Source organism: Vulpes lagopus, chromosome X, assembly GCF_018345385.1.
Source record: "Vulpes lagopus strain Blue_001 chromosome X, ASM1834538v1, whole genome shotgun sequence".
In the NCBI taxonomy this organism is placed as follows: domain Eukaryota; kingdom Metazoa; phylum Chordata; class Mammalia; order Carnivora; family Canidae; genus Vulpes; species Vulpes lagopus.
In genome coordinates, this window is record NC_054848.1 from 117,112,941 (window position 1) to 117,139,919 (window position 26,979).

The following is a 26,979-nucleotide window of genomic DNA, read 5'->3' on the forward strand; positions in this document are numbered from 1 at the left end:
TAGGGTGCCTTAGGTTCATGAGGCATTTACAGTGTGTGTGTGTGTGTGTGTGTGTGTGTGTGTGTGTGTGTGTGTGTCTGATAAAGCCTCTGGCTTTAGAAGCTTACCTTCTAAATCAAGTGTCTGTGATACATCAGGTAACAAATCAGACATGAAGGGGAACAGATAATACTGATAAGGAGATTGGCATTGAGAGACATCAAAGAAGAAATGTAGTCTAGGGAGAGACTAGAAGAGGGAGGCCCACTTTCCAAATCAAGAGACCACTCTAAGCATAATGGGCAACAGAAAGAAGCCATCAAGCAAAAAAAAAAAAAAAAAAGTAGAGGCTTGTGTTGAGCTGCTCTGAGCCCATCTCCAGCCTGCTCAACACTCTCCTGGTACCCTTTGCACTCTCCTGGTACCTTCAGCCTGCCTGTGCCCCGGCTCTCCTGCTCATCTCCAGACCAGTAGTGTGCATACAGTAAAGAGATTCCTGCATTGAGCCAGCTTCCAGGTTTGAGTCACCCAAAGCACATATACTCTGCTCCTTGTCAGATTTGTGACTGATGGAATTCTTTTTTGGAAGGCTTAGACCTTGTTTGAGATTCTTGGCATCAGGATCTCTCTGGGTTCCTTATGAGTGTGAATCATTCACCTTCTGCTTTGGTAGCAACCAGGGCTTGTGGGAATCGGTGTTCACAGCCACTTGCCTGCCTTCATTCTCTCCCTTGCTCCCATTTCTTTTAATTTTAAGATTTTTCTTTAATTATTCATGAGAGACACACAGAGAGGCAGAGACACAGGCAGAGGGAGAAGCAGGCTCTCTATGGGGAGCCTGAGGGCAGGACTCGATCCCAGGGCCCCAGTATCATGCCTTGAGCCAAAGGCAGATGCTTAACCACTGAGCCACCCAGGCGCCCCTGTTACTCCCATTTCTGTAAATGTACTTTGAAGGCAAAAGGGACAAAAATACTTGGCTGCCTATGATTTTTGGCCACCTGTTTAGCTGTTTGATTGAAGCAACTCTGAGCGACAGCAGAAAAGTCTGTGTGGCTTTTAATTATTTCCAGAAGCGTTTAAATGTCAGTTTATTCTCCCCAGTGCAAAGTGTGATGTTCTCAAGATATCACGGGCCCATTACCCAGAGCTGAGCAGCCTTACTGGGAGCACACCAGCGCCTCCACAGTGCTGGCTCACCACAGACTGTGCTAGGTGGGAGCCAGGTGCCTTGGTTTTCTTTTTGTTTTTCTTTTTGTTTTTTTTTTTTCATTTCTTTGAAACTACACATTGAACTTTATCCCATAGTATCCTTAAAACTATTTTTCACCTTGACATTGTTTGTTACTAAGTCTCAGTATTCTCGGCTGTAAAATGGAAGTAGTAAGAGTGTCCTAGATATGGCCATTCCTGCAGTGGATCCCACCCTGACCCTCGGCTAGGGTGGTGGCAAGCCGCCTTTGAGGATCGCAGGGAGCCACAGGCCACATTCAGGGAAGACAGTTGTGCCTTTGGCCAAACACTGGTTGCAGGCAGGCAGCCTCCGGAAAGTTGTCAGCTTCTCAGAAGGAATCTGATAAAAAATCTGATAAAACCTCTTCAGGCACAATTGCCCAAAGAAAGCTTAAACTTGACCAGGTTAGATTTAAAATAGCACAAGGAGATCAAATCTGTCTATTACTGAAGGAGGACAGAATAATTATGGAAACATAAAATCCACAGTCAATCTCAAAAGTCTATTTTTGCCCTTAGTTTCAAATTCACGAAATTACATTTTGTGCGAGCAGCTTGTATCTGAATAGCCCATATAGGGTAGAGCTTCACTCTTCTCTGTGTGGCCCACCGACCAAGAGTGTCACATCACCTGCCAGTGCATTAGAAATGCAGAACTTGGGATGCCTGGATGGCTCAGCAGTTGAGCACCTGCCTTTAGCCCAGGGCGTGATCCTGGAGTCCCGGGATCAAGTCTTACATCAGGCTTCCTGCATGGAGTCTGCTTCTCCCTCTGCCTGTGTCTCTGCCTCTCTCTGTGTCTGTCATGAATAAATATAGTCTTAAAAATTAAAAAAAAAAAAGAAATGCAGAACTCGGGGGATGCCTGGGTGTCTCAGTGTCTTAGCATCTGCCTTTGGCTCAGGTCATGGTCCCAGGGTCCTGGGATTGAGTCCCACATCGGGCTCCCCACAGGGAGCCTGCTTCTCCCTCTGCCTGTGTCTCTGCTTCTCTCTCTGGGTCTTTCATGGATGAATGGATAAAATCTTAAAAAAAAAAAGAAATGCAGAACTCGGGTTCCATCGAGGCCAAGCTAATTCGATTCGAGTCTGCATGTTAGTGTGTCTCCAGGTGAGTTGCACATACACCACAGTTTGAGAAAGCTCCTCTAAATGTACTCAGTCCTCTCACAGCCTATGTGATATAGTAGACCCATTCCACAGATGAGGAATTGGAAACCCTATGTTCAAGTGCTTAGCCTGAGGTCACACAATAATAAAGTATCCAAGGTGACATTCAAGAGATTGTCTGACTTCCAATCTCATGTCCTTCCCACTAGATTAAAACTACCTCTTTAAAACCAGTAGGGGAGGGAGCTCGCTTCTATTGGCTAGATGAGATGCTGCTTGATTCATGAGTCTTATTAGCCAATTAGATGTTTTAAATTAAAAAATAAATAGTAGAGGAAACATAGCTGTTTAGATGTGTGAAATAGATTGGAAATGGAGACAGGCCATAGAAGGAAAATAAGACAAGGGCCTGGGGCTGGTCAGTCCCCAAAAGGCTAACCAAGGGGCACCTGGGTGGCTCAGTTGTTAAGTGTCAGACTCTTGATTTCAGCTGGAGTCATGACCCCAGGTCCTGAGACTGAGCCCTGTGTTGGTCTCCATACTCAACAGGGAATCTGCTGGATATTCTCTCTCTCTCCCTCTCCCTCTGCCCCTTCCCTTCCCACTCCCCTCCCCTCCCCTCTCTAAAATAAAAAAATAAATAAATCTTTGAAAAGGAAAAAAAGGCTAACCCAACTGGTTGCAAACCAAATGTGATTATGCAAAGCCATTGCCAAAATCACTCATCAGTATCACCTCATGACTTGAGGGATCATGACTTGAGCCAAAATCAAGAGTCAGGTGCATGACCAACTGAGCCACCCAGGTGCCCCAGCTGTAGCATTTTAAAAGTCTTTCCTGATGTTGAGGTGAGATCTTCCTGACTAGATCTCTAGCTTGCTGGTACCAGTTTTACCTTGGAAAAAGGAAGTAGGTGTCGAGTAGGTAGGGACCAATAAGCAAAAACTGCTGGTGATAGACCAATAGGAGGATCCAGTCATTTTCAGTCTTTTTAAAGAGTTTATTTATTCATGAAAGACACACAGAGAGAGGCAGAGACACAGACAGATGGAGAAGCAGGCCGCCTGCGGGGAGCCCAATGCAGAACTCAATCCCAGGACCCCAGGATCACGACCTTAAGGCAGACACTCAACCACTGAGCCACCCAGGTGTCCCTCCTAGTGCCTTTGTGACACAGAGCTCTGGCTCCCAGAGACCCTGTGACTACATGGGGCCACCCAGGTGATCCAGGATCATCTCCCCATCTCAAGTCCTGAATATAATCATCTCTGCAAAATATCTTTTGCCACATGAAGTACCATAGTCACAGGTTCTAGGGCATAGGACATGGACATCCTGGGGGGGAGTCACTATTTTGCCAAGCCCAGATCTCTTTAGTCAGGGCTTTAAACAATGTCATGTTCAGGAACTTGCCCATGAAAATGAGTATGAGCAGGTAGGTGTGCATCTCCTTATCACTCCTTACAAATAAGTTGAGCAGATCCCATTTCAAAGACCATGATCAGACAAAAGGGAAGATGCCCAGTGTACACATGTTGGACAAAGATTATCTCCTGTGTAGCCCAAATTGTAACTGGACAGTGATTCACTACCCCTGCTCATCAACAGCGTGAGTGCTTTAACACAAAAGACACTCGATCCCAGGTTGCTGGCAATAATACTGGGATGTCAAGCATTTTACTTTCAAACTGTGTTTGGGGACCACCTCAGGGAGGAGGACATGCTGCTGGCAATGCCCTCTCCCAACTCTTTTCCAGATTTCTGTTGCCACCAGGACAACTCTGCCCTTACCTGTTTTATGTAATTACGCTTCTGCATACACTTTCTATTGGATGAGGGTGCTACATGGATTTTCTGGGGTAAGTAGGATAGATATCAAAACTACTGACTCAAACTAAAAATGGATTCCTCCTACCCTTCTGGCTGGGATAGGTTCAGAGTTCAGAGTATCTGCCTCTAGTAGCCTAGCGTGGTGAGGCAGGGGAATTGTTCCAGTTCCAGAACCCAGAGTTCAGAGAGGAAAATGAAGAAGAGATGTAAGATCAGCAATAAATGTTGATTCCTTTGCCCCAGGGCCATCCCTTTACAACCTAATGATGACTTCAAATATGGAAGCATTTCAGATTATCTGGGAGACAGACATTTGATCCCTATAAAACTGCAAAAAGGTAACATTGATGAAATTAGTACAAGTCCTAACTGAAGACAAGGGTTTAGTACAGGACACTCCATCAGACATCTCAATGTACAGGCCTTTGGCACATCCTGAGCCTTGTGAAATGCATTGCCAAGATCAGTAACATTGGGACTTGCTTGTCAGACCCTTCCTGTGTATGTTTCCCACTACGAAGTTGTCATCCATTCTGGAGCCTTTCTCGTTTGATGCCCACACAGCTTGATTGAGCAGAATGGCCAATTCATCATCCCTGTTTATCTCCTGAGAAAGGAATTTACAGTTAAATTAGGATTAGAATCAGCACTGATGCAGATGTTTGGCTTTCTGGAGGCTGTTAATCTGAATTAGTGAAAAGTCTGATTTATAAAATAGCCCTACAGAAATGCAGCGTTAATCCTCTGAGGCTCACACAAGAGCTCTGTGACTGATAAAGTGTTGCCAAGAGCAGGTCATTGCAGAGCTGCCTTAAGGAGCAGATTGGATGGTGCAGACATGTCCCCACACGCTTCCTCTAGGGTCCTAAAGAGTCCCCCTTATAATCCTTTATACACAATATTTTCATAAGGATCAGAATCTTTGAGCTGGAAAACATGTTAAAGATCACCTGACCCCATTGGGACCCACGATAGGAATCTGTCTTACAATGTTCTCTGTTCCCGGCTACCTGGTCATCTTCAGGTATTGAGCTCAGTGGCCTACAAAGCCTTGGCTTCTTTCTGTGGCCAGTTATAGATTTTTTTTTTAGACAGAGAGGGGAGGGAGGGGCAGAGGGGAGAGGGAGAGAATCTTAAGCAGGCTCCACGCCCAGTGCAGAGCCCAAAGCGGGGCTTAATTTCATGACCCTTGGGATCATGACTTGAGCCAAAATCAAGAGTCAGGCACATGACCAACTGAACCACCCAGGTGCCCCAGCTGTAGCATTTTAAAAGTCTTTCCTGATGTTGAGGTGAGATCTTCCTGACTAGATCTCTAGCTCGCTGGTACCAGTTTTACCTTGGAAAAAGCCCAGAACAAACCCACCCCCTTTCGCTCAAGACAGACCTTCCAGGTTTATTGAAGAAGGGGCCTGGTCAGTGTAAGCATGGAGACACTGTCATGTCTAGAGATGAAGGTGCCTAGACTACCACTCAAAACCCGCCCTTCTCCCCTGGTATGCTGAAGCCTTCCACACCAGGCCAACCGTGCCTGGAACAAGGCTTTGTTGTAAATGCCTCCCAATCTTCTCTCCCACCGGCCTGCTCTTTGATCCTTCCCTAGCCCTGAACTTCTCCCCTAGGGTCTTTGACTTGCCATGCCAGTTCCTTTGCCCTCAGTCTAGCCCCCGACCATGAGGACCTACTAAATGGACTTGGGGTTTCACTAATCAGTGAAGATCACTCGCACTGATGAGCACAACAGTGGAATCTGCTCTCTGAAAAGGTTGAGCTGCTGACCTTGAAGTTGTTATAAATGTGGGCCCTTGGAGAAATTTTATTACATTGGAGTGAAGTCACAGAGTAGAATTGTAATATTTACAGACTATGGAGTAGATGGTTTTCATACACCAAATGTCAGTGATTTTTTAGTATAACACATTGTAACCACGAGCCTTCTTTTAAGAAGCAGTTGATTAAACTATGAGAGGATATGGTACCTGGGAAATTATCCTAATACAGTTTGGTGAGTGAAGAATGGGTAAACTGCACATTCCTCCCTCATCTCCCAGGCAGGAAAGACCCAGTATCATGGGGGCTAGCTTCACTCATAGCCACTTTTGTATGCATTTGGGAAATAAATTGGCGATGTATGAAAAGAAATGCAGCAGAAGGGGAGGAGGGATTTAACTGGCTAAACAGCTAACGGTTCTCTGTCAAGACCCGGAAGTGAAATATTCTGCTGATTTGCCCACTCGTAAGTTCCACCGTGGCTTCTAGACAAGAATGTGACCCCAGGCCAGTCATCCACCTGTTGATGTCTGGACTGCTGGGGAAGGCAATGTTTTGGTTTTGCGTTCATTTTCTGTCCCCAGGAGCTGCTGCAGCTGGGTGCAGGGTAAGCCCAGAGAAGCGGGGGTCAGAGAGACTCAAATATGGGCCTCACATCCCTCAGCCAGGCTGCTGGCTCCTCCAGCCAGCTCAGGAACAGCAGGTGGATAATAGAGGCAGAGGGAGGTACTGGGGAGAGCAGTTTTGCTTGCATTTTCAACAACTCTTATTCTCTCCCAGGAATGCTGGCTCTACTCCCCCCCAACCACCACCCCCCCCCCCGCCGCCCCTTTTCCAACTGTGCAGCTGCCCAGAGAAAGCAATTCTTTCTCATTAAGATGCGCATGTCCTTGACCCCCAGTTGGAGTCCTCTTAGTGCCCTCTCTGAATTCAAGTCCATCTTCCTCCTTGGCCCCCAGTATCCATGTTCATTGACAGAATACAAAAAGCTGGCGAACCTCTTCCTATTCCTTTTACACACGTTTTCCTTAAGGGGTCATTGTCCACATTGACTGGCTGTGGGGTCCTCCTTGAGAACATGGCCATGGATTTAGCTGTAAGAAGTCTTAGGGACAGGGGACCCCTGGGGGGCTCAGTGGTTGAGTGGCTGCCTCTGGCTCAGGGTGTGATCTCAGGGTCCTGGGACTGAGTCTTGCATCGGGCTCCCCGCAGGGAACCTGCTTCTCCCTCTGCCTGTGTCTCTGCCCCTCTCTCTGTCTCGTCTCCACCATGAATAAATAAAAGCTTTAACAGAAAAAAAAAGTCTTAGGGGAAAAAATTTCAGGTCTCATTTTATTGGGTCTTGGTTAAGGTCACTATGACTTTTGAAAGTCTTTATTTTATATCCATATCTGTCTACATTTACATGTACATGTAGTGTCTGTTTTTTGTATGTGGTTTCTGTCCACATCCACAATCCCTTAATCACAATTATGAAATTGAGAAAGTCCTGAGAGCTTTCATTTTCCAGAACTTTGGGACAAACTCATTTCATGACAGAACCCAACCTCTTACTGTAGCAGTATTAACGAGTCCTACGAAGGGGTGCTTCCCCAGATCCCACTGGAGGTATTATATGTTTGTGGTAGATTCATGTTGTTAAAATTAAAAAATCCAAACATCAAAATTCTTCTCCCCTGCAAAGGGCTTTGGATAAGGAACACCTGTGTACAAATGCACACATACAAGTTTCCAGCTAAGCCCATGAAGCTTTATTGTGGTATAGCTGATGAATACGTTTATTCTGGTCAATAAAACGTCTGTGCTTCATGTGTATCACCTCAATGCATTCAGCTTTAAGGGAATAATCCCTGGGATTGTTTTGTTTCTTACAGCAGTTGCTCAAAAATAATCCAGTAAATGGAAACTCTATCCAGAAATATTCCAAAGTAAATCTAGACTTGAGTTTGGTAATATTAGGATGAGCGGAGTCTTACGAGAAGCCAGACATTAATGCACAGATATGAAACGAAACTAGGAAGCCACTTTTCACTTGCAAATCATAAATGTGAGTATGAGTTCGATTTTATCTCAGTCCAGCAGCCAGTCAGCTCAGGGCTGTGGATGCTCTGTGCCGGACTGGAAACGTTTCTTGGGGGGAATTGAGGCCAAGTTAGCATCATGTCTGGATTGGTCTCATTAAATCTGTTCCCTCCGTCTTTATTTAGTAACCAAAGACAAAAACAATTGATTACATTTAGAGGGCATTTTGCATAAATATGGAATCTTCACTGCCGTTAAGGAGAGACCTGAAAAAGAACGCAGGGAAGGAGAGTGCTGGGTTGTAGTCCTTGCCCCCCCCCCCCCCGTTGGGGACACACACGCTTGCACGTACGTGCTCATGCACACACACACACACACACACACACACACACACACGTCTCTGAGTGCACTTTCCCAGGGGATACAGTCCCCTATTTCCTCTGCTTCCCCTAATCTCTTGGTGTATTTGGCAGAGAAATGTACTTTCAGATAGCATTTACTTAGCAGATAGCATTTTAAAATGAGCTTTGCTATATGAAAGAAAATACCTACCTGGGAGATTAAAGGAGCAGTCTTTAGGGAGGGCAAGGCACATGGCATGAAAAGGCTCTCCTGCATCGGATAGGGACTGACTAGGGGGCCATGCTGCCTTAAAAGGGAACCTGGTTCCTCCCCAAGCAGCAGCTGAGCAGAGCTCCAGCTTAGCAGGCAAGAGCTGTAATGTTGGAGAGAAATAGGCGCTGCTGAGAGAGTGGGGTGGGGGCAGGCAAGGAGTAATGCTCTGTGCTTCCAGAAGCCTTCAGCAAAGGGGTCCTTGGAGACCCCCTTGGTGCCATTTGAAGGTGGGACCACAGGAGGCTGATTTGTCACGGGCACAGGGAGCAAACGATTGGTAAGGAAAACTATAGATTATCAATAAAGACAGACTGGCAAGTGGTGTCAATTTTCAAGTGCCTTTCATGGTCAGCTTTACAGATTTGAAATCAAGCCTTAGACTTGCTTAGTCCTTTATGATCATCCCTCCCAGTAAGAGGTGTTTTCCAAAGAGTTCACAAAAATTGGGGTGAGGGAGGCCAAGAAATGGGACTGTAGTTCCTTCGGTGCTGGGTGCTGGGTATTCAGCAGTGAATATGCTTTTCACAGCCCCTGTGCTTGGAGTTCCAAGCTCACTTATCCGCCTAGGCCTGAGGCAGAAGCAAGCCTCTCTCCCTATGGACCTAATTTTCTCCACTTAAATGGGGGTTGAATCCCCCCTTCTTGGTGAGAGGAGTGTACTGTGTGTATAGCTGAGATCACAGCCCCGTGACAAACCTCTGGGTTTCTCAACTAAATGGCAACAGAAAGTGAAAACTTACCCTATCCAAAAAAGCTTGGGATCGTTAAGAATCTAAGGCTGCACGTGGGTCTGTGGTATGTGCATCTGTGTCCAGAAGGCATGCGCCCTTGGCTTCAGGTTTTCATGTGCAATGTGGGAGGCAGGGCTTTCCCAAGAGGGACGGCAGTGTCGTGGAACCCAAGGAACTTGGCCACATGCAGGCTGGGTTCTAATGAATCATTTGACCTTTGGCCACACCCAGCGCCTCCTGAGCCTCACATTTCCCATCTGTGGAATGGGACGATGTGCTCTGCTCTGCCCGGACCTGACACATCACAGGCCCTTGTGCTGAACGGGGTGGGAGAGGGGCTTGATGTGCTGATTTGAGACACAGTGAGGCAATGAGTGATGTGATTTTCTTTCAGCCCACTCCTGGCCACACCTCAGCCTCCACCTGCGGTGCCAGCCAGTGGGGCATCTGGCAGCTCCAGTGACTCTGAGAGCAGCTCTGAGTCAGACTCAGACACTGAAAGCAGCACCACCGACAGCGAATCCAATGAGGCGCCTCGTGCGGCCACTCCAGAGGTGAGTGAAGGGACCGGGGGCCTAGAGTGCAATTTGCGGGTCCCCAGGGTGGCCCTCCTGGGCATGTGCATGTGCGCACAAGCACACACACTTCCAACACAAGAAAAATTTCAAGGAAGTATTTAAGCATCGGATAGCATTTTTCACCCTCTAAAACATGTACATGCACAGTCCCTACAAGCAGACAGTTCTTGCTGGGTGACTCCCAGAGCTCCTCCGAGCCTCCAGCCTCCTCATGTGTAAATCTGGAATAGTGATAACTGAGCTAGCGATTTCTCTTTTGAGAGAACCAGTCAAGACCACCTCGTACTCCAGGTTGAAGTGATGAATTGCCACTTGGCAATGAAGACCCAAGAAATGGGATGGCTTTTTCAAATTTCGACCTGCATCCTCCAAATGTATTTGATCATAATTCACGAAAGCATTCAAAACGGCTCCTTACAATACCAAAAATATACTTTCGAAATAAAAAACAAGGTGCTATCTTCTCCTCCCATCCTCTGTGAGTCCAGAATAACTCCTCAGCGCCCCCAAGGCTGCACCTCGTGCAGCAAGCAGATCCCTCCAGGGTTCCATGCACACTTGTTTGTAATAATCGGAAAGGAATAGTGGAGAATGCAATAGTGCCAATCGGCTGTTAATCGTAGCCAGCACTGCTCGATCACGGGCCCTGGGCCGGGCACTGCGAGATGCTCTTGACCTGCACTTTTTTATTTTTTCCCCATAACACTTCTCTGGGGTCCTTGCGATTAGCATCCCCATTTTATGGATTAGAGAATAAGACTCTGAGAGGTTAATAAAGAACTTTCCCGAGATCTCCCAGGCAGACAGTGGTCAAGCCAGGACTGAAACCAGGGTCAGTGCACTGGCAGAGCTGGTGCCCCTGATCAACAGCGCCAGCCAACACGATTTCCCCGACCCTGGCCTGCATTGCTTTGTGTGTGCTGGAATCACAGCTACTCAAGTGTTTTTAATTCTCTCACCCTCTGTTGGCTGGTGCCATAAGCCTCAGCTGATTGGCTTTCAAAAGAAGAACAGTTCTAATAAAAATGATGGCTCTTTTAGTTCAACAGGCAGAATTCAGAGTTGGGAATCAAGCACCTGAATGGTACGCCTCATTTCCGTGGCTTAACAGCGGACACTAATGTCTGTGTGCATGTCCCCATAAATTGGTTATTGCCCATACACCGAGGAAAGTGAGGTGGTTTGGGGGAAGTCAAATCTTTTCATCCTTCAGTAAAAATAGAAAAGGCTTGTTCTTTTTGCAGTGAACTACAACATCACACAGGAAAAACTGGCACTTTGGCAGATAGAAAGCCTTTCCTTTTGAATTACACTTGAGGCACACTTACATTGCTTTTCGGGACCCGAGATCATTACCTCTGCCTCCTGGTGAGAGGTTGAGCAATGAGTCCCACCAGAGGATTTGGGGAACAGGTTTCCCTGCCAGGCCTCCATGCCCACCCTCTGGGAAAACTCTCTGTGAATAATTCTTTCCTTCCTGGCCAGAGTGGAAGCTGTTTTCAGAAGAGGAGTGGAAGTTCATTGAAATAAGTAGATTGGGGCTGGTTTATGGGGTATTTGTCTATCTGGATAATTTGATTAATTGAGATTCCATGTGTGTGTGTGTGTGCATGCTTCTAAATGTGTGAATGGGCACTTCACATCCACTGCTTTTATCAGCACTCAGTGTACTGAGAGTCCTTCCAGATCCTTCCAACATGTGAAATTCCTTCTTGCCGTTGTTTCTCATCTGCAGCCTGAGCCACCCTCAACTAACAAGTGGCAGTTGGATAAATGGCTTAACAAAGTGACATCCCAGAACAAGTCGTTTATTTGTGGTCAAAATGAAACACCCATGGAGACGCTTTCTGTGCCTCCTCCAATCATCCAGCCAATGGAAGTCCAGGTCAAAGTGAAGACAAACCCCAGCCAGGTCCTGGCTGAACCCAAAGAGAGGCCTCTCCTCAGTCTTATCAGGGAGAAAGCTCGTCCACGGCCTACCCAGAAAACTCCAGAAACAAAGGCTTTGAAGCATAAGTTGTCGACAACCATTGAGACAGCTTCTCAAAGGACAATTGGAAAAAAACAGCCCAAAAAAGTCGAGAAGAACACCAGCATTGATGAGTTTACCTGGCCCAAACCAAATATTACCAGCAGCACCCCCAAAGAAAAAGAAAGTGTGGAGCCTCCTGAGCCACCAAGAGGCCGCAACAAAGCCACTGCCCACAAACCAGTCCCTAGGAAGGAACCGAGGCCAAACATTCCCGTGGCTGCCGAGAAAAAGAAGTACAGAGGGCCTGGCAAGATCGTGCCAAAGTCCCGGGAATTCATCGAAACGGATTCATCCACGTCCGATTCTAACACAGATCAAGAAGAGACCCTGCAGATCAAAGTCCTGCCTCCTTGCACTGCTCCTGGGGGCAATACTGCCAAATCCAAGGAAGCCTGTGGTGCCAGCCTGACCCTTGGCTCCTTAGTCAGCAGCAGCACCAACAACAGCGTAGCCGCCAGTAATGAGGATCCAGCTTTCTCACCCATCCCTGTCATGCAACCCGAGCTTCTGTCCCCTCTGCAAGATCAAGAGAACATGAAAAATCTCTGGGTGAAGATTGACCTTGGCCTGCTGTCTAGAGTACCTGGCCACCACGCACTGCCAGCAGCGCTGGCCAAGCCGGACCACAAGGAGACCGTGTCCAAGCCCAAGCGCCAGAGTGCTGCCGCGGCCACGGAGAAACCCATCCCTAAGGGCAAGCGTAAGCACAAGGTGAGCTGTGCCCCGGGGTTGGCCAAGGGATCACGAGCAGTGGCTCTCAGTTGGCCAAGTTGATCTTGAGCCTCATTTGCAAGGTCAACAGCAATGGTTTGCAGTTTCTGGTGAAGGCAGTGATGCTTTCCATGGGAAATGGAGTACTTGACATGACCTGGAAGGAGGTGTTAGGAATAGTCAGGGCTTGGCAGCCAAAGTGAAGAGTATCCTATATGGCACATGAGTGGTTATGATGTGTAGGAAAGAAGACTGTGGAGACTGTCCCTGGGATCAGTTTCTTAAGCTGCTCCTGCTTCTAGGACTCACGGGGCCACACCCCACAGTCCCCACCCCACACCAGCAGGGCACCCCAGTACTCCCAAGTGCCTCAACATGCCTTTTAATTTGTCCGGACACATGTCAGCATTCTTGCCCCCCAGTTACACTTCGATGTCCCCAGCTCCTAGCAGACGCACAGTCAGCCCAGCCTGCTGGCACCCTGAGCTGTGTGGTTGGCCCGACTTGTGGAAACCTCAGCTGCAAGACATTAGGGTCACAAACTATCAGCAGAAGGGCAGGGGTGCCTGGCTGGCTTGGTCAGTAGAGCACGCACGCTCAGTCTTGGCATCATGAGTTCGAGCCCCACATTGGGTACAGAGCTTACTTAAAAACAAAACAGAAAACTCTCATCAGGAGGGGAAATCCAGCATGGCCTCTTCCATTTCAAGTACATTAGTCTCATTTTGTTGTATCTCCAGACCTCAGGGCAGTTTTTTAGAGTAACAGCATCTCATGGTGATATTTGGGTAATATTACTTTTAACAGCTGCCATAGAAAGTCTGGGGCTCCTGCTGCTCACTGTTTCCCTGCTCTCAGGGATGACAGTGGTGCAAGCAGAGGCCAAAGCGTACCTTCAGAACCAGCATATGCGAAGGCACGCCTTGCACATGCATTTTTGCCTTGCATGTTGTTGATCCTTTAAGTGACCTTTATATGTAACCCACAAACCCCAACGCTACTTGCACGCCTTTATGCCGTGTTAGAATTGCAGTGGGTTTTTTAAAACATTTTATTTATTTATTTATTTGAGAGAGATAGTGAGATAGAGCACAAGCAGAGAGAAGGGCAGAGAGAGAAAGAGAGGGAGAAGCAGACTCCCCGCTGAGCAGGGAGCCCAACATGGGACTTGATCCCAGGACCCTGGGATCAGGACCTGGGCCAAAGGCAGATGCCTAACCGACTGAGCCACCCAGGTGCCTCAAGGTTGCAGTGGTAGTTTCTCTACTACTCATCTGTGGGGGCATGGTTGATGGAAGAAGGGTCTGAAAAATGATAGGTTCTCTTTACTTTGGGTAGGAGACTCCTGTGCCCCCCAATCTTTAATCAGAGGTTCACAGCATAGCGCAGCTTGCTCAGATGCCAGCTCCTGGGCTGATTGCTTTTCTTTCTGATCAAAGGTGTGCATTTAACTCCCCTAGCTAATCTAGAAGTTAAAATAGAAGCAAACTGTCTACCTTGCTCATGGTTTTTAAATGTTTGCATGTGCCATGTATTTCAAGCTCTATATTTTTCTTCCCATTAAAGCCAACAGAAACTGCAGAGAAAATCCCTGAAAAGAAGCAACGCCTGGAGGAGGCCACCACTATCTGCCTGCTGCCACCCTGCATCTCACCAGCCCCACCCCACAAGCCTCCCAACGCTAAAGAGTGAGTTTGCCCTGTCTTCGTATCACCCCCCGATTGCTCAGACCCTTCAGAAATCTCAAAGCCTTTTGGTGGTGGTGGGGTTGGGGGTTCCTATTTCAGAGGAATGGTAAGGAAGGAAACGAGAGTTGCCCAGCCCATCCTGACAGCTGACCCTGGCCACCAGTCCCGCAAGCATGGGATAAAGGGTGGAGTGCAGGCTGTCAGATTTTGCATGACTCCATGAGCTTTATAGCAAGATTTTTTGACTCCAACTAATGCGGAGGACCAAAATTAGCCAAAGCGAACTTTTAGCACAAAGGGGGGAGTATAAGGGGTAAGGGAGTTGAAAAGGACCAGCGCCCAGCCACACCTGTCACTCAAAGCAGATCACTGGCTTCTGGGCAACTTTCAGTGTGGTTGGTAATGAAAGCAGCCCCTTGGTCTTGACACTATGTCCCACTGCTGCTTCCACTTTGGTGCCATTCCTTAACCTCAGTACAGAGCTTGAGGACTAGGAGGTACATCCTGGCCTTGTCAGAGCCCAGGGGAAGGGGCTCTGACCCATTAGAGAAGGCCAGGGAGATGATATGTCTGGGAGTCATCCTCCCCGAGGGGGTTGTGTGTCAGGGAAAGCTGACTGGGGGTACATTGGTTAGTTCCAACCAGCTGGCACATCTGCTGCCTCTCCCACTTTGCGTAAAGTACCAGAGTCAGGTGGGAGGCCGCCCAGGCCCCTCCACACTCACATGGCCCCGGCCTTCCCTGGAGAGGTCCCAGCCTCTGTTGCTACCAAGTGTTGTGACCAAGTTCTTGCATCTTAGAAATACCACTTCATTAACAGTCACATTGGCTACTGGAAGTGTTCTGTCTGGATAATTATTTCCATAAATTTATTCACTGTTAGAGATTACTTCCATCAAAGACCAGTTCCAGAGCCTATAAGCAGCCCAGAGCACAGAGGCAATGTGGCTAACTGCTGCTGACAATTGAGCTCCCAGATTCCTGTTTAACATCATTGTTCTGGTACCAGTCCACCGCAAATAAGACATTGGAAATAAGTTTTGGCTTACAGTTTAGATCCTTCTTGTTTTTGAGATAAAAGGTAGGAAAAGATCAATTCTCACTGTAGCCCCTTGGGATGATATGGAGACTGGGGCCCTGAGCTACCCCTTCCCCTGATGATCCATAGCTCTTTGTGTAGTGTGTCTATACCCCTGGTATAACTTTGCTTTGAAGCATCCCATCATGTACTCAGAGTTCTCAGAATGAGTAGTAGTTCTTCCTGTGGGCCAAGCTGATGAGTGAGCCAGGCCTGTGGGGAAGCCTGTTCCTTCCCCAGTGATCTCGCGTGGATCACCACAGCCCTCCTCCTTCCCTGGAGGATTGACTAAATGGCATGGCTGTGGTGGCTGTACGTCCCCAGTTCCCGGGCTTTGACCAGTTCAGGCCACCTGATGGCACAGGTGTTGCCTCAGCCATCAATGTCCAATGCTGGTCTCCCTTAGCAGCCCAGGGACTTGTCGCTTCTCCCATCTCATGAAAGAGACAAGAACAAGCATTAAGTACACGTCTAATAATTTGAATTTATTCTTCACAAAATGGTGAAGGTTTTTGCAGTCTCTTCTTCTATTCTTCTTCACAAAATTCATGGTTTTTGCAGTCTCTCTTCTATTGTAGTCATTAGAAAAGCAGTGTTTACCTAGTAGCATTTCTCATTCAGGAAGGGCCTGGAGCAGATTCTCAGGCTTCTCAAACAAACCCAAGTCCATGGTAAAGAAATCTCCATAGCCGAGAGAGAATGAAGTGAGGACTAGCCTCTCAGGGCTCTTCTCTTGGGAACCCTCTCCTCAACTGCCATCTAGTCCTTTGTGCCTTGTTGAGCCTCCAAATGAAAACCTTGGAAATTTGTATGGGACAGTATTTGCCTTTCTAAATGAATGTTCTAAGCCCAGCAAAGATTGCCATGCCAGATTATGACAGCTGCAGCCCTCCATCATCCAACAGGAGGGCCCTGCTGAGTACACACACACACACACACACACACACACACACACACACACTGGTTCTACATGTCAAAGCACTTTTTAAAATCCATTGGCAAATATTTTTCTTAATTAATCTGAACTGATGAAGGTAGTGGCAGAAATAGCTAATGCTCTTAAATATTTTGCTGCTTGAACAAAAATTGATGTAGGGCCATGTTTATGAAACAAAAGATGAAGAAGATGGCGAATATTATTACAGTGGCAAATTTGGGCAACACAGTGGAAGGGGAACAAGGAGACTGCATTGACTCCCAGCATTTCAGGAAATCAGGCCACTGGAATGCTTGTTCATCTTTGATTTGTTGCCTTGAGATATTGCAAATCTATATTCCTAGACACTGACTGAAATTGACCAAGAGGAAAACATAAATTCTTGTTGACTTAATTTGCTATTGAAAATTGTAGTCGATAATCATGGAAAGTAAATGGCTGCACAGTGCAACCAGAGTTGTCTAAGAAAAGATTAAAATTCAAGTAATCTTCATTGATTAGGCTAAGACAGTAACTAAAATGAAAATCCATGACCCAATTACCATGTTAAGCAGCTAGCATAAGGTTTTAGTTGTTCTGTTTTATTTGAAGTCTCTGTCTCCTTGATGGTACCCATTTAATGGACAGATAAATCAGTCTGAAAGTGCGGGAGTACTTCCAGGACTACAGATGTCTTGTGACGATATGACAAAATCGTTTTCAAATGGGTTCTGTAAAGTGGAGTGCACGAGCACTCCAGTGGAACAACTTAAGGTCAGGGGCTTCTTATGCATTGGCGTGGCCATAGAGCATTTTGAACAGACAGTTCACAATGGGTCACAGACGTATTTAGTGTGTCACTGATAGCTGAGAAATGTACAAGTGTAATATTTCTTAAGAAAATATCCCTTCACTAATTGTTTATTGTACCATTTACTGTGTAATTAGGCAGTCAAGTCCTAGGGCAAAATAAGTAGGGACCGTCCTAAAAAAATTGACAGGATTAAAGTCTGCATTGGATTTTCCATAAAAAATCTAATTAAGAGGAATCTTGAAAGGTTGCAAATATCACACTGTAGCACCCTCCATTAGACGTCTACATGTATCATGGAGTTCTGCTTCAAAGACATGTGTTTATTCTTGGATACATATATTTGCATTTGTTTATAGCAATATTTCTCTATCAGTATCTCTGTCAACGTGTGTTTTTTTTTTTTTTCAACGTGTGTTTTTATATATACTCTTCACCATAGGTAAAGGACCATCAACTAAAATAGTGCTTAAGCTGAGAAAGTACTAGCATCATGGGGAGAAAAGCATGAGGGGGAGGGAAAACTTTGTGACACTCTACACTTTTTGTTTACACAGAAACAATTCATCCAGGAGAGCGAATAGAAGGAAAGAAGAAAAGCTGTTTCCTCCTCCACTTTCCCCACTGCCGGAGGACCCTCCACGCCGCAGAAACAGTGGCAGCAATGGCCCCTTTGGTCAAGACAAAAACATCCCCATTGTTGGACATATCACCTCTACCAAACCTAAGAGGAATGAAGGCAAATTCTGTGCTACTTTCAAAGGGATATCCGTAAATGTAAGCATCTCGGAAGAAATATTATAATCATCAGGTAGAGACGAGTTGACCCAGCTTGTCTAACTGGATGTGACTGCAAGGGGCTGAGAGGAAGAGGCAGAGAGAAAAGTATACAGAAATATACAAATTCTGCATCATTTCAAACCTTGATTATTCTAACATAGGATGAATTTTTCATCCAGATTATTATGTCGAGACTCAGGGCTTTGGACATCCTTTGGTCCAATATTTTCATATCTCGATAGTGGGGACACTTCCAAAATAGTGATCACAACATCGGGCCCAGTGTGCAGGCACTGATCATTTAGTGAATGAAAGAACAAATGGATGGGGTGGGGTTGCCCAAGGTCACTGAATTGGGGCTGGAACTCCCAGATGCATCTTCCCACCACCCAGCTTAGCAGGTGTGAATGGAGTTCAAAATAGTGACTCAAAAGGCTGGAATTTAAAAGATAAATCCGTTGCTAAAAGCCACACAACTGTGGTTCTAATCTCAACTAGAGAATTACCCAGCCCTTTGGATTTTCTGCACTGCTGCTCCATTAGCATAGAAAAATGAGACTTTGTATCACTTTCCACATTCACTTGATCTTTCCATCTGTCTCAGGTATAGGTACCTGAAGCACAGAAGCCACAAACCAAGTGTCGCCAGTGAATATTAATGGCAAATACATCTGCTTTTCCATGTAAATGCATCTATGTGCAGATGTAGCATCCATATGCATCTGGTCTCCTTTAAGTGTAATATAAAAGAGCAAATATGTGAAAATCAATGAGCTTTTGAATGTCTTGAGGCCAACCTGGTGGACTCTAAACCAAGAGTGCCAATTTGCCACTCCATAAAAAGCCATGAGGCCTCTGAGCTTGAAGGACTCCAACGGGGAGTCCTCCATCATCTGAAATGACTGGCATGGCATGCATATCTAGGCAAATTTCATCACTGGTATAGAGAAATTATACTATTATAAAATAGTCATTTTCCATACAAAATTGTGTGTATGCATGTGAGCGTGTGTGCGCCCACATAATATTTGCATTCACATTTAAAAATGCTGACTTTGTTAGAAATTAAACCATCTATTCTAAACAGTAATTATACTATCAATCCCATTTTTCATACTGAATGTAATTAATACTGTAAACTCCAACGGGGGCTCTTTTCTACCACGAGCTTTGGGAGGGCATATGCCATACCTAGGCAATTCTCTATACAGTGCCTGGTATATTGGCACAAAGAATTAGATGCTTAATACAGTTGTGATCATGACAGTGGTAATGCTTAAAAGAATCTGCAAAGTCATTTCTACAAGAGCTAAAAGCTGCAAGGGAAACCCAATAAATACAGTTACATCTGCACCTAGAAAGGGATTGTCCTTCTTAAGGAAATCACTGGAATCTTCCATGAGAAGTCATGACTGACTTCCCATTGCCCCTTCTTTTTTTTTTTTTTTTTTAATTAACTTTTATTGGTGTTTAATTTACCAACATACAGAAAAACACCCAGTGCTCATCCCGTCAAGTGTCCACCTCAGTGCCCGTCACCCATTCCCCTCCAACACCCGCCCTCCTCCCCTTCCACCACCCCTAGTTCGTTTCCCCGAGTTAGGAGTCTTTATGTTCTGTCTCCCTTCCTGATATTTCCCAACATTTCTTTTCCCTTCCTTTATATTCCCTTTCACTATTATTCATATTCCCCAAATGAATGAGAACATACACTGTTTGTCCTTCTCCGATTGACTTATTTCACTCAGCATAATACCCTCCAGTTCCACCCATTGCCCCTTCTTTGGCCACTTCTTCTTTTCATAAATGGCTTGGAAGCTGGAAGATGAGTACATTTTTGGCCTAGCTTGGGAGTTAAGAGACTTGGTGCACGGTGCTAAAACTGCAGCAGGTTTTCTGTGGCCTTGGGCAAATTAGGAAACCTCTCCGAGTCCATAAAATGAGTGGATTTGACTAGATGATTGATAAGGCTTTTTCCACCTCCCAAAGTGTTTTCAATCTTCTGTTCTCAGTGTCTTCTGTATTCTACTTTTGCATGAAGTCTTGTCTTTTGACTCACTGGTTGGCTGAGCATGGACAGAGGACATGTTCATATAACTTGCATGATCATGGTTGCAGTCAGACTCACCAGGGATGACATGAGTGTTATGTGCACAGTGGATGCAGTACTTCAGAGTCCTTGACATGTATCTTGATCATAGAGATGACTCCACTGTTTGGTCTGAGCCATCTGGCTTTGGCAGTAGAAACATGGAGCTGGCTTGGGAATTTTAGAAACCTTCGATGTTTTTATGTGTTTGGGTCAAATAAAATCCATGCTGATTTGTCAACTGTTTTCTCCCTGTCCATCATAACGATTTTTAGATGTGTTAGCCTCTCACCACCTTTCTCTCAGTGATAAGAATTTCTGATAATCAGAAGATCCAGGATCAAGGAGAAAAGATAGACTTGTGGATGTAAGAAATGGTCACATTTGGCTGCTGTTTTTAAACTGACCCTTTTGATGAAGGCAGGTATAAGTGCATGCACTCAGCAAATTACTGGGAGCATGAGGCTGTGGGGCAGGGGGATGGGGTGAGGTAGTGAAGTCATAAATCAGAGATGGCTCCCGTGTTCAGAGAGCTCTCAATTGAAGGCCAGCAATGAGACATGTGCTCAAAAAAACCCACGATATAAAATGGCTGCTGATTGGTGTTATGGAGAGGCATTAAGACAGATTTCAGATCTCTAAAGGGACCAAGGGGAATTAAAGCACTTCCGGCTGTAGACATGAGGTGGCTTTCTTGGAGGAGAAGGCAATTTGTTGATCTGGGCCTCAGTAGATGAGTCCAGTTCAGAAATGAATGAGGTGGTTAAACAAAATGTGATCTGTCCATACAATGGAATATCATTCAGCTTTGAAACGGAAGGAAATTCTGACCCCATGCTATAACACGGATGAACCTTAAAAACTTGATGATGAGTAAAATACACCAGTTGTGTGCATTTTACCACAATTCTTTTTTTAATTAAAAAGTAGAGAAAATTATCACAAGGCGAAAAAAGAAAAGCCATGAAGGGGAAGTTCTTTCAACTCTAAGACTCCACATGAACCAAAGCAAGAAAGTGAAGAAAGCCGAGTGTGTTCAGTTTGGGGGAAGGCCCATGGGAATAAGTAGTGGGAGATAAAGTGGAAAGCTGATGCCAGATCAGGAAGGACCTTACAGGCCAGCAAAGAGCTCAGCCTCGGGTTTGTGTTTGGTTGCAAGGTGGTGAGATACATGGAGCTTTGTGTAAGAAGCTCAGGCTGGCCGGCAGCAGATTGAGAGTGGATTGGGAAAGCTATCTCAGAGGTCGGGGGTCCAGCCCCGAGGTTGATAGTCTCAGGCAGAAGCCACGAGGATCTGCACTTGGAGGCTTCAAAGGAGGAAGAGACTGATCTGAGAAATAGTGGGAAGATGCAATGAATAGGACTTTGTAATTGATTGGATAAGGGTAATGGAGAGGAAGAAATTCAAGATGAAATAAAGCAGTAAAATTCACTTTATTTTGATGCTCTTTTCAAAAGAGTTTTAGGAACATTATCATTTTTTTTGACATGGAGGAATTTACAGAACTTCAATATACAGAGCTGATTAGAGCAGCTCAGATGGAAGGCAAGCTGGGGAGTACACTGGTTCCAATGCTCCTAGCCCGGGGATGACCACAGCCCCCTTACTGACATGGAGAAACCCAGCCTCAGGGATGGGGAAGACCATCCTGCCATTAACAGAAAGAGGAAACTGATTTAGTTATCAATTTTATTTCAGGGCAATTTGAGGTGTTAATGGGCCTTCTTGGTGATAATGATCCAGCGGTGATCACCACACATCTGGGGCTTTAGAGAGAGGGTAAGATTGAGGTTTCCATTTGGCAGTGATCTGTGTATTGTCAGATCTGTGCCAACAGATACAGGATCAGCAGATCCTGTCAAGGTCAAGAAAGAAGAGATCTGAGGAATAAACCTCAGGAGATACCAACCTTAGGGAGATACCAACTCAGAAGAGCAGAAGGAGGAGGAGGCGCAGTGGCAAGCATGATCAGAGGTAGAACAGTCAGGATCACCCCACTGTTGCCAGGTGGGGAGGGCGGAGTCTACCATGTGAACACAGCCCGTGGTCTCCTGACACACACTGTCACAGAAGTACAGATCTTGCCACCTACTTTTTTCATCTGGAGTCCATTCTTCCCATGGCAATGACAGTTCTAGTGAACCCCAGAAGCCTCTTCCCCCATTTGGTTTTTGATCTGGTCAAAATGAGCTTTTATCATCCCAAGACTTCAAAATGAGGAGGCACTCATGTAATGTTCACATGGCCAGACTTCAGTCAAGGCGTCAAAGAACAAAAGGGCAGCTTCAGCCTTGCTTCCAGGGTATAAGGCCTGGTTTGCTGCACTGGATTTGATATTTTGCAGAGTGACTGGAGTACTTTATTTACCCTAGTGAAAGTTTCTGTTCCCTTGTCAAAAATACAGATATCAGGGTTACCTCTTTCTCTCTCTCCCTCTCTCTGTCTCTCTCTCTCTCTCTCTCTCTCTCTCTCTCTCTCATATGCTCACTCTTGCCCTGTCTTCTCTCTCCTTCCTCCTATGTCTTTCCCTCCTGTCCCCACCTACATCTCCTGCCAGATTTGCCAATGGTTGTCTTCATGGGATCATGAGGCTTATGTAATCATAGCACCTGAGTAGCTTGGTGATTGGTGTCATCACAGAACAAAAGCTGGTGATATACCAGGGTCACCTGTTTATTCTCAAGCTGTATGCATTGTTTTCTTTCTCTTGCCTTGTTTCCTAATGTGCTCAGCATCCAAAGTATATATGAAAAGATGTTCCAAGAGGCTGGACCTTATGGCAACTGTTTGTCCTTTTTCCCAGGATGGAGACACTCCAAAAAAGACAGCCTCTGCCACCGTCACAGTCACCAACACTGCTATTGCCACTGTCACTGCTACTGCCATTGTCACCGCCACTGTCACGGCCACTGCAACTACCACTGCCACAGCCACTACCACGACCACTACCACAACCATTTCCACCATCACCTCTACCATCACTACTGGCCTCATGGACAGCAGTCACCTGGAGATGGCATCCTGGGCGGCCCTGCCTCTTCTGTCCAGTAGCACCGCCAACGTCCGGAGACCCAAGCTAACCTTTGATGACTCGTATGTTGTCCCCAGATTATCATGGGCACGGTGTGAGAGTGGGGAATGGGGGTGGGTGCAGGCAGTCTGGCTTTTCTAGCACCGTGCACATGCCACTCAAAGTAAAACTCAGTGGCAACTCCTCCTCCCTACGCACCTCTGTCCCCACCAAGACATGTCTTTTGGTCCATTGTAGTCATGAAGATCTTTGACCATTTCCAAGGACAGGTGCTTCATTCTAGGTCGCTTTGTCCCCCTTTCTTATCTGTGTTCTCAGATTGGACAGTGTGCTAGCAGCAGCTCAGTTCATTGGGGTCCACTGAATATTTGCACAGTGGAATGGTTGGGTTGGAGGGGGCACTTATTAATCCCAATGGGCCATCATGTACTTCACATCCCACTGCCAGGCTTCTTTTGAGGTTGGTGATTCTATGAATGATTGCACTCACCTAGCCTTTCAAAGGCACTATATTAGGATGGATTTCAAGCAAAACCACTTGTGGCTCTTCATTCTTTCAGGGAAAGATGAGATGGTGGTTGTTGAAAGAGCCCGCTTTTTTTTTTCTTTAGGGTTCACAACGCTGATTATTACATGCAAGAGGCAAAGAAGCTCAAGCACAAAGCTGATGCGCTGGTAGGTTTTCCCTCTCATAGTGTTCCTCCCATTGTGTTGTTGTGCTCTGAAGGAAAACAGAGCTACCTGACTTTACAAATGGGTCAAACTTCCTCATTGCTACTCCGACATAGGGAGATTGGGGCTAGTTAATTCCTTACCCCAGAGTTCCCAAGTTCTTGCCATATACTGTTGTTGGATTTCACATGAATCTGAAACGACTTTTGAAACCACCCTGGAGCAAGTGGGAACTCCCACTGGTTCCAATAAATCAGGACTGGTATGGGCAGAGAGCAGGTTGTGGGGAGCTGGTCAAGTGGCCCCCAAAATTGGCTTGGGGAAGCCCAGGCATGTAGAAAACAAACACAGCCCCATGCTGCGTTGATGACATGTTTCTAGACCAAGGCCTGTAGCCAGGCTAGGCCCCTACACAGACAAGGGAAGTTCTGTCATCCGGAGTTCTGAGGATGCATGGACCCTGCTGCCTCTGAGGGTCTTGGCCACTGGGATCAATGATGAGCTCAGCACATGGAATTATCATGATTGCTCCTCCTAACTGGGGGTCTCAACCACCTGTTATAATTACTTGGGAGGGCTTTAAAACAAACCTGATTCCCAAGCCATACCCCAGACAAATGGACTGAAAATTTCTGAGACGGGGGCCCAGACATGGATAGTTGCACTCTCTGCTGCCCTGGAGAGCACACTGGCTCAGTTCAGAGTACTCACCTTTGAGTGAACCCGAGCACAATTAGAGGTATTAGTCCAACTCCATTATTAAAAAAAAAAAAAAAAAAAAAAACAGAAACAACAGCAACAACAAAAACGGTATCCTCCTTCATGGCAGTGTGTCCATCCAAGACTAGCTGACCCACGGTGTTTGACACCAGTGTGGGGCTGTGCTCAAGTACCACAACAGCCCCTGCACTATGACTCATGTCCCCATCAACTATGTCTGTTGCTTCCCTACTTTCTGTCATATTCTCACCATGGTCCAGATTGCTCTGGTATGGTCTACAGCTAACCTTTCTGTGGTATAAACTGGCCTTTGAAAGCTATTGTCCCCTGCTCCTGCAGACAAAAATGACAAGGCAGGCTAGGTGCCTGCTCCCCTGGAGATGCTGGGGAGACTGCCTGGGTGCATAGTCTGGGCAGCCAGAGATTTGGAAGGCACTGGGTGGCAGTGCTGCTGTCTTGAAGACCAGTGGTCTTCTCTGCATGTCCCTAACTGCGGCACCACATGGTCCTGGAGATGACCCTGTCCAAATCAGGGCAAGAGATCACATACATGTGCCCTTGAAAAGCTGGTCTGTGGGCTCATGATGAGTGGGGCACACATGTGAGACCACGTAGGAAAGATTCAGAATGGAGAAAAATCAGAGCCACAGAAATACGTACAAAGGATTCAATGAACCAACATCACTCTGTACCTTCCAGGCTCATGTTTATGTATAGCCCTAAAATCACTTTTGGTCCAAGCAATTTAGAAAATGCATTTTAACTTGGGGAGATTCCATTCCTCCATGGGGTACAAAGACCAGTTTTGGAGGACAAAGTCAAAAAGCCAGACATTACAATGGTGCCCCACCCTACAGGCTACAGTATGTGAAGAGATACTGAGTATATTTTTGGTATTTAAATTTCGGTGGAGATGTGTGAAAAATATATCTCAAATAGCTCCCACAGTGGCTGTTGGGGAGGCAGTGATGATGGAAACAATGATTGAGAAACACTCATTTAGAGGAAACTATCTTTGCTAGGTTCATGTTTGTCCCAGAGCTGGAAGCCCCCCTGTAGTCTGAACCCCTCACTTTATGGATGGAAAAACTGAGGTTCTGAACCACCGATTGGCACTATGGCCGTGTAATCTTCTCTCTGGACTTCAATTTCTCCTTTTGGAAAAAGAGAGGTTTGGTTCAGGAGAGCTTTAAGAAGCTTTCCAGCTATGGGTTTGTGAATGAAAAGTCACTTCGAAAAATCAGGATGCAAAGATTAATTTCCCCATAGGAGAGTCAGTCAGAGCTCGATTACCGCAGAAAATGATCTTGTATGGCACAAGAAGGAGATAGTTTGCAAATACACGTGTAGGTTTTTATAAAATCACTTTGAATTTGGTTGAAACCAATATTCTTCCACAAGAGCTTACAGTAAGGCAACCGCAGAATTCCTGCAGTGTGTAAAAGCTGAAGAACATTTATTGTAAGGAGAGTCATTTACAACAAGCGGTTCTGCAGGACCTGTAACTCATCATTTTATAGTTGTACTTAATCCTTTGCCAGAGACAGCCACTCTGCCATTTTGAGAATTGAAACCTTCACAGTTGCAAGAAAATATTTTGATAAAAGGTATACAAGAAAAATAAAATAGCTAAATCTGCATTATATTGGTTCTTTTACATAAAATTCTCTATTAGTAGAATTCTTACATCCAGCTATCAAAAATTGAAAACATTAAATACTGTTATAAAATACTCACTATAAAAGTGTCATATATAATATTCATTACACATAAAAAAGAAATCAGTATGTCTAAGTCAGTTTAATCATGACCATTATCAGGGCTAAAACCTTTTGCAATAAAATTTTACTAAACTAAAATATTTAGGAGTGCTATATTTTTTGGCGTTTTGACACACTATTTCAGACCATCATTTACAATGAAAGTGATGTGATTATTGTCAAGAGTCACACGGAAGCTTCACATTTTTCATGACAATAGCATCAATTTATTACTCGTTTCCTGGAGGTGGGGTTGATGTGCTCCCCAAGAGTTCCAAGCAAAGACTGTATATGTCAGGTGTCCCTGAGGCTTAAAAAGAACAGAGTGCCATTTGCATGCTCTATCTGGAGGACGCTACAATGCCCAGTGCAGTCAACTCAAAGGACAGAAACTAGTCAAGGCAATGACTTGCATTCTGGTCCACCAAAAACTAATCACAACAGCAACAGCACCACAAATACGTTACAAAACCACACACGATCCCTTGGCTGCATTTTTCTCTTCTCTCCCATCCTCGGTGTCATGACATAAAACCTTAGATCAGCTGTGCCATTGTCAATACAAATTCACACATCAACCCCCCCCCCAACTCCATCAGGGTTTCTCAACCTAATAATTCTCCACTTTGGGGGAGGCTGTCCTGTGTGCCTTGTGGGGTGCTCAGCAGCATCTCTGGCCTCTGCTGACTGGTCCCTCGTGCCAAGGACCCCAAATATCTCTAGACGTTGCCAAATGTGCCCTGGGCGAGGGGTGCAAAATTGCCCCAGGGTTAAAACCCCTCCTTTATATGAGGGAGAAAAGAGACAATATCGTGTTGATGTG

General features: G+C 45.8%; 1 protein-coding gene across 5 annotated transcripts in view; it reads left to right on the plus strand.

The window, feature by feature from the left end:
• The window catches only part of AFF2 (AF4/FMR2 family member 2), a 467,806-nt gene that overhangs the window by 422,317 nt on the left and 18,510 nt on the right, over positions 1-26,979 (plus strand). For all 5 annotated transcript variants that reach the window (XM_041740303.1, XM_041740305.1, XM_041740304.1 and 2 more), the window contains 6 exons: positions 9,684-9,843; positions 11,603-12,610; positions 14,177-14,298; positions 17,661-17,880; positions 22,777-23,066; positions 23,616-23,679. In XM_041740303.1, coding sequence (XP_041596237.1) covers positions 9,684-9,843; positions 11,603-12,610; positions 14,177-14,298; positions 17,661-17,880; positions 22,777-23,066; positions 23,616-23,679 — 1,864 coding nt within the window. The remainder of the gene's footprint in view (positions 1-9,683; positions 9,844-11,602; positions 12,611-14,176; positions 14,299-17,660; positions 17,881-22,776; positions 23,067-23,615; positions 23,680-26,979) is intronic.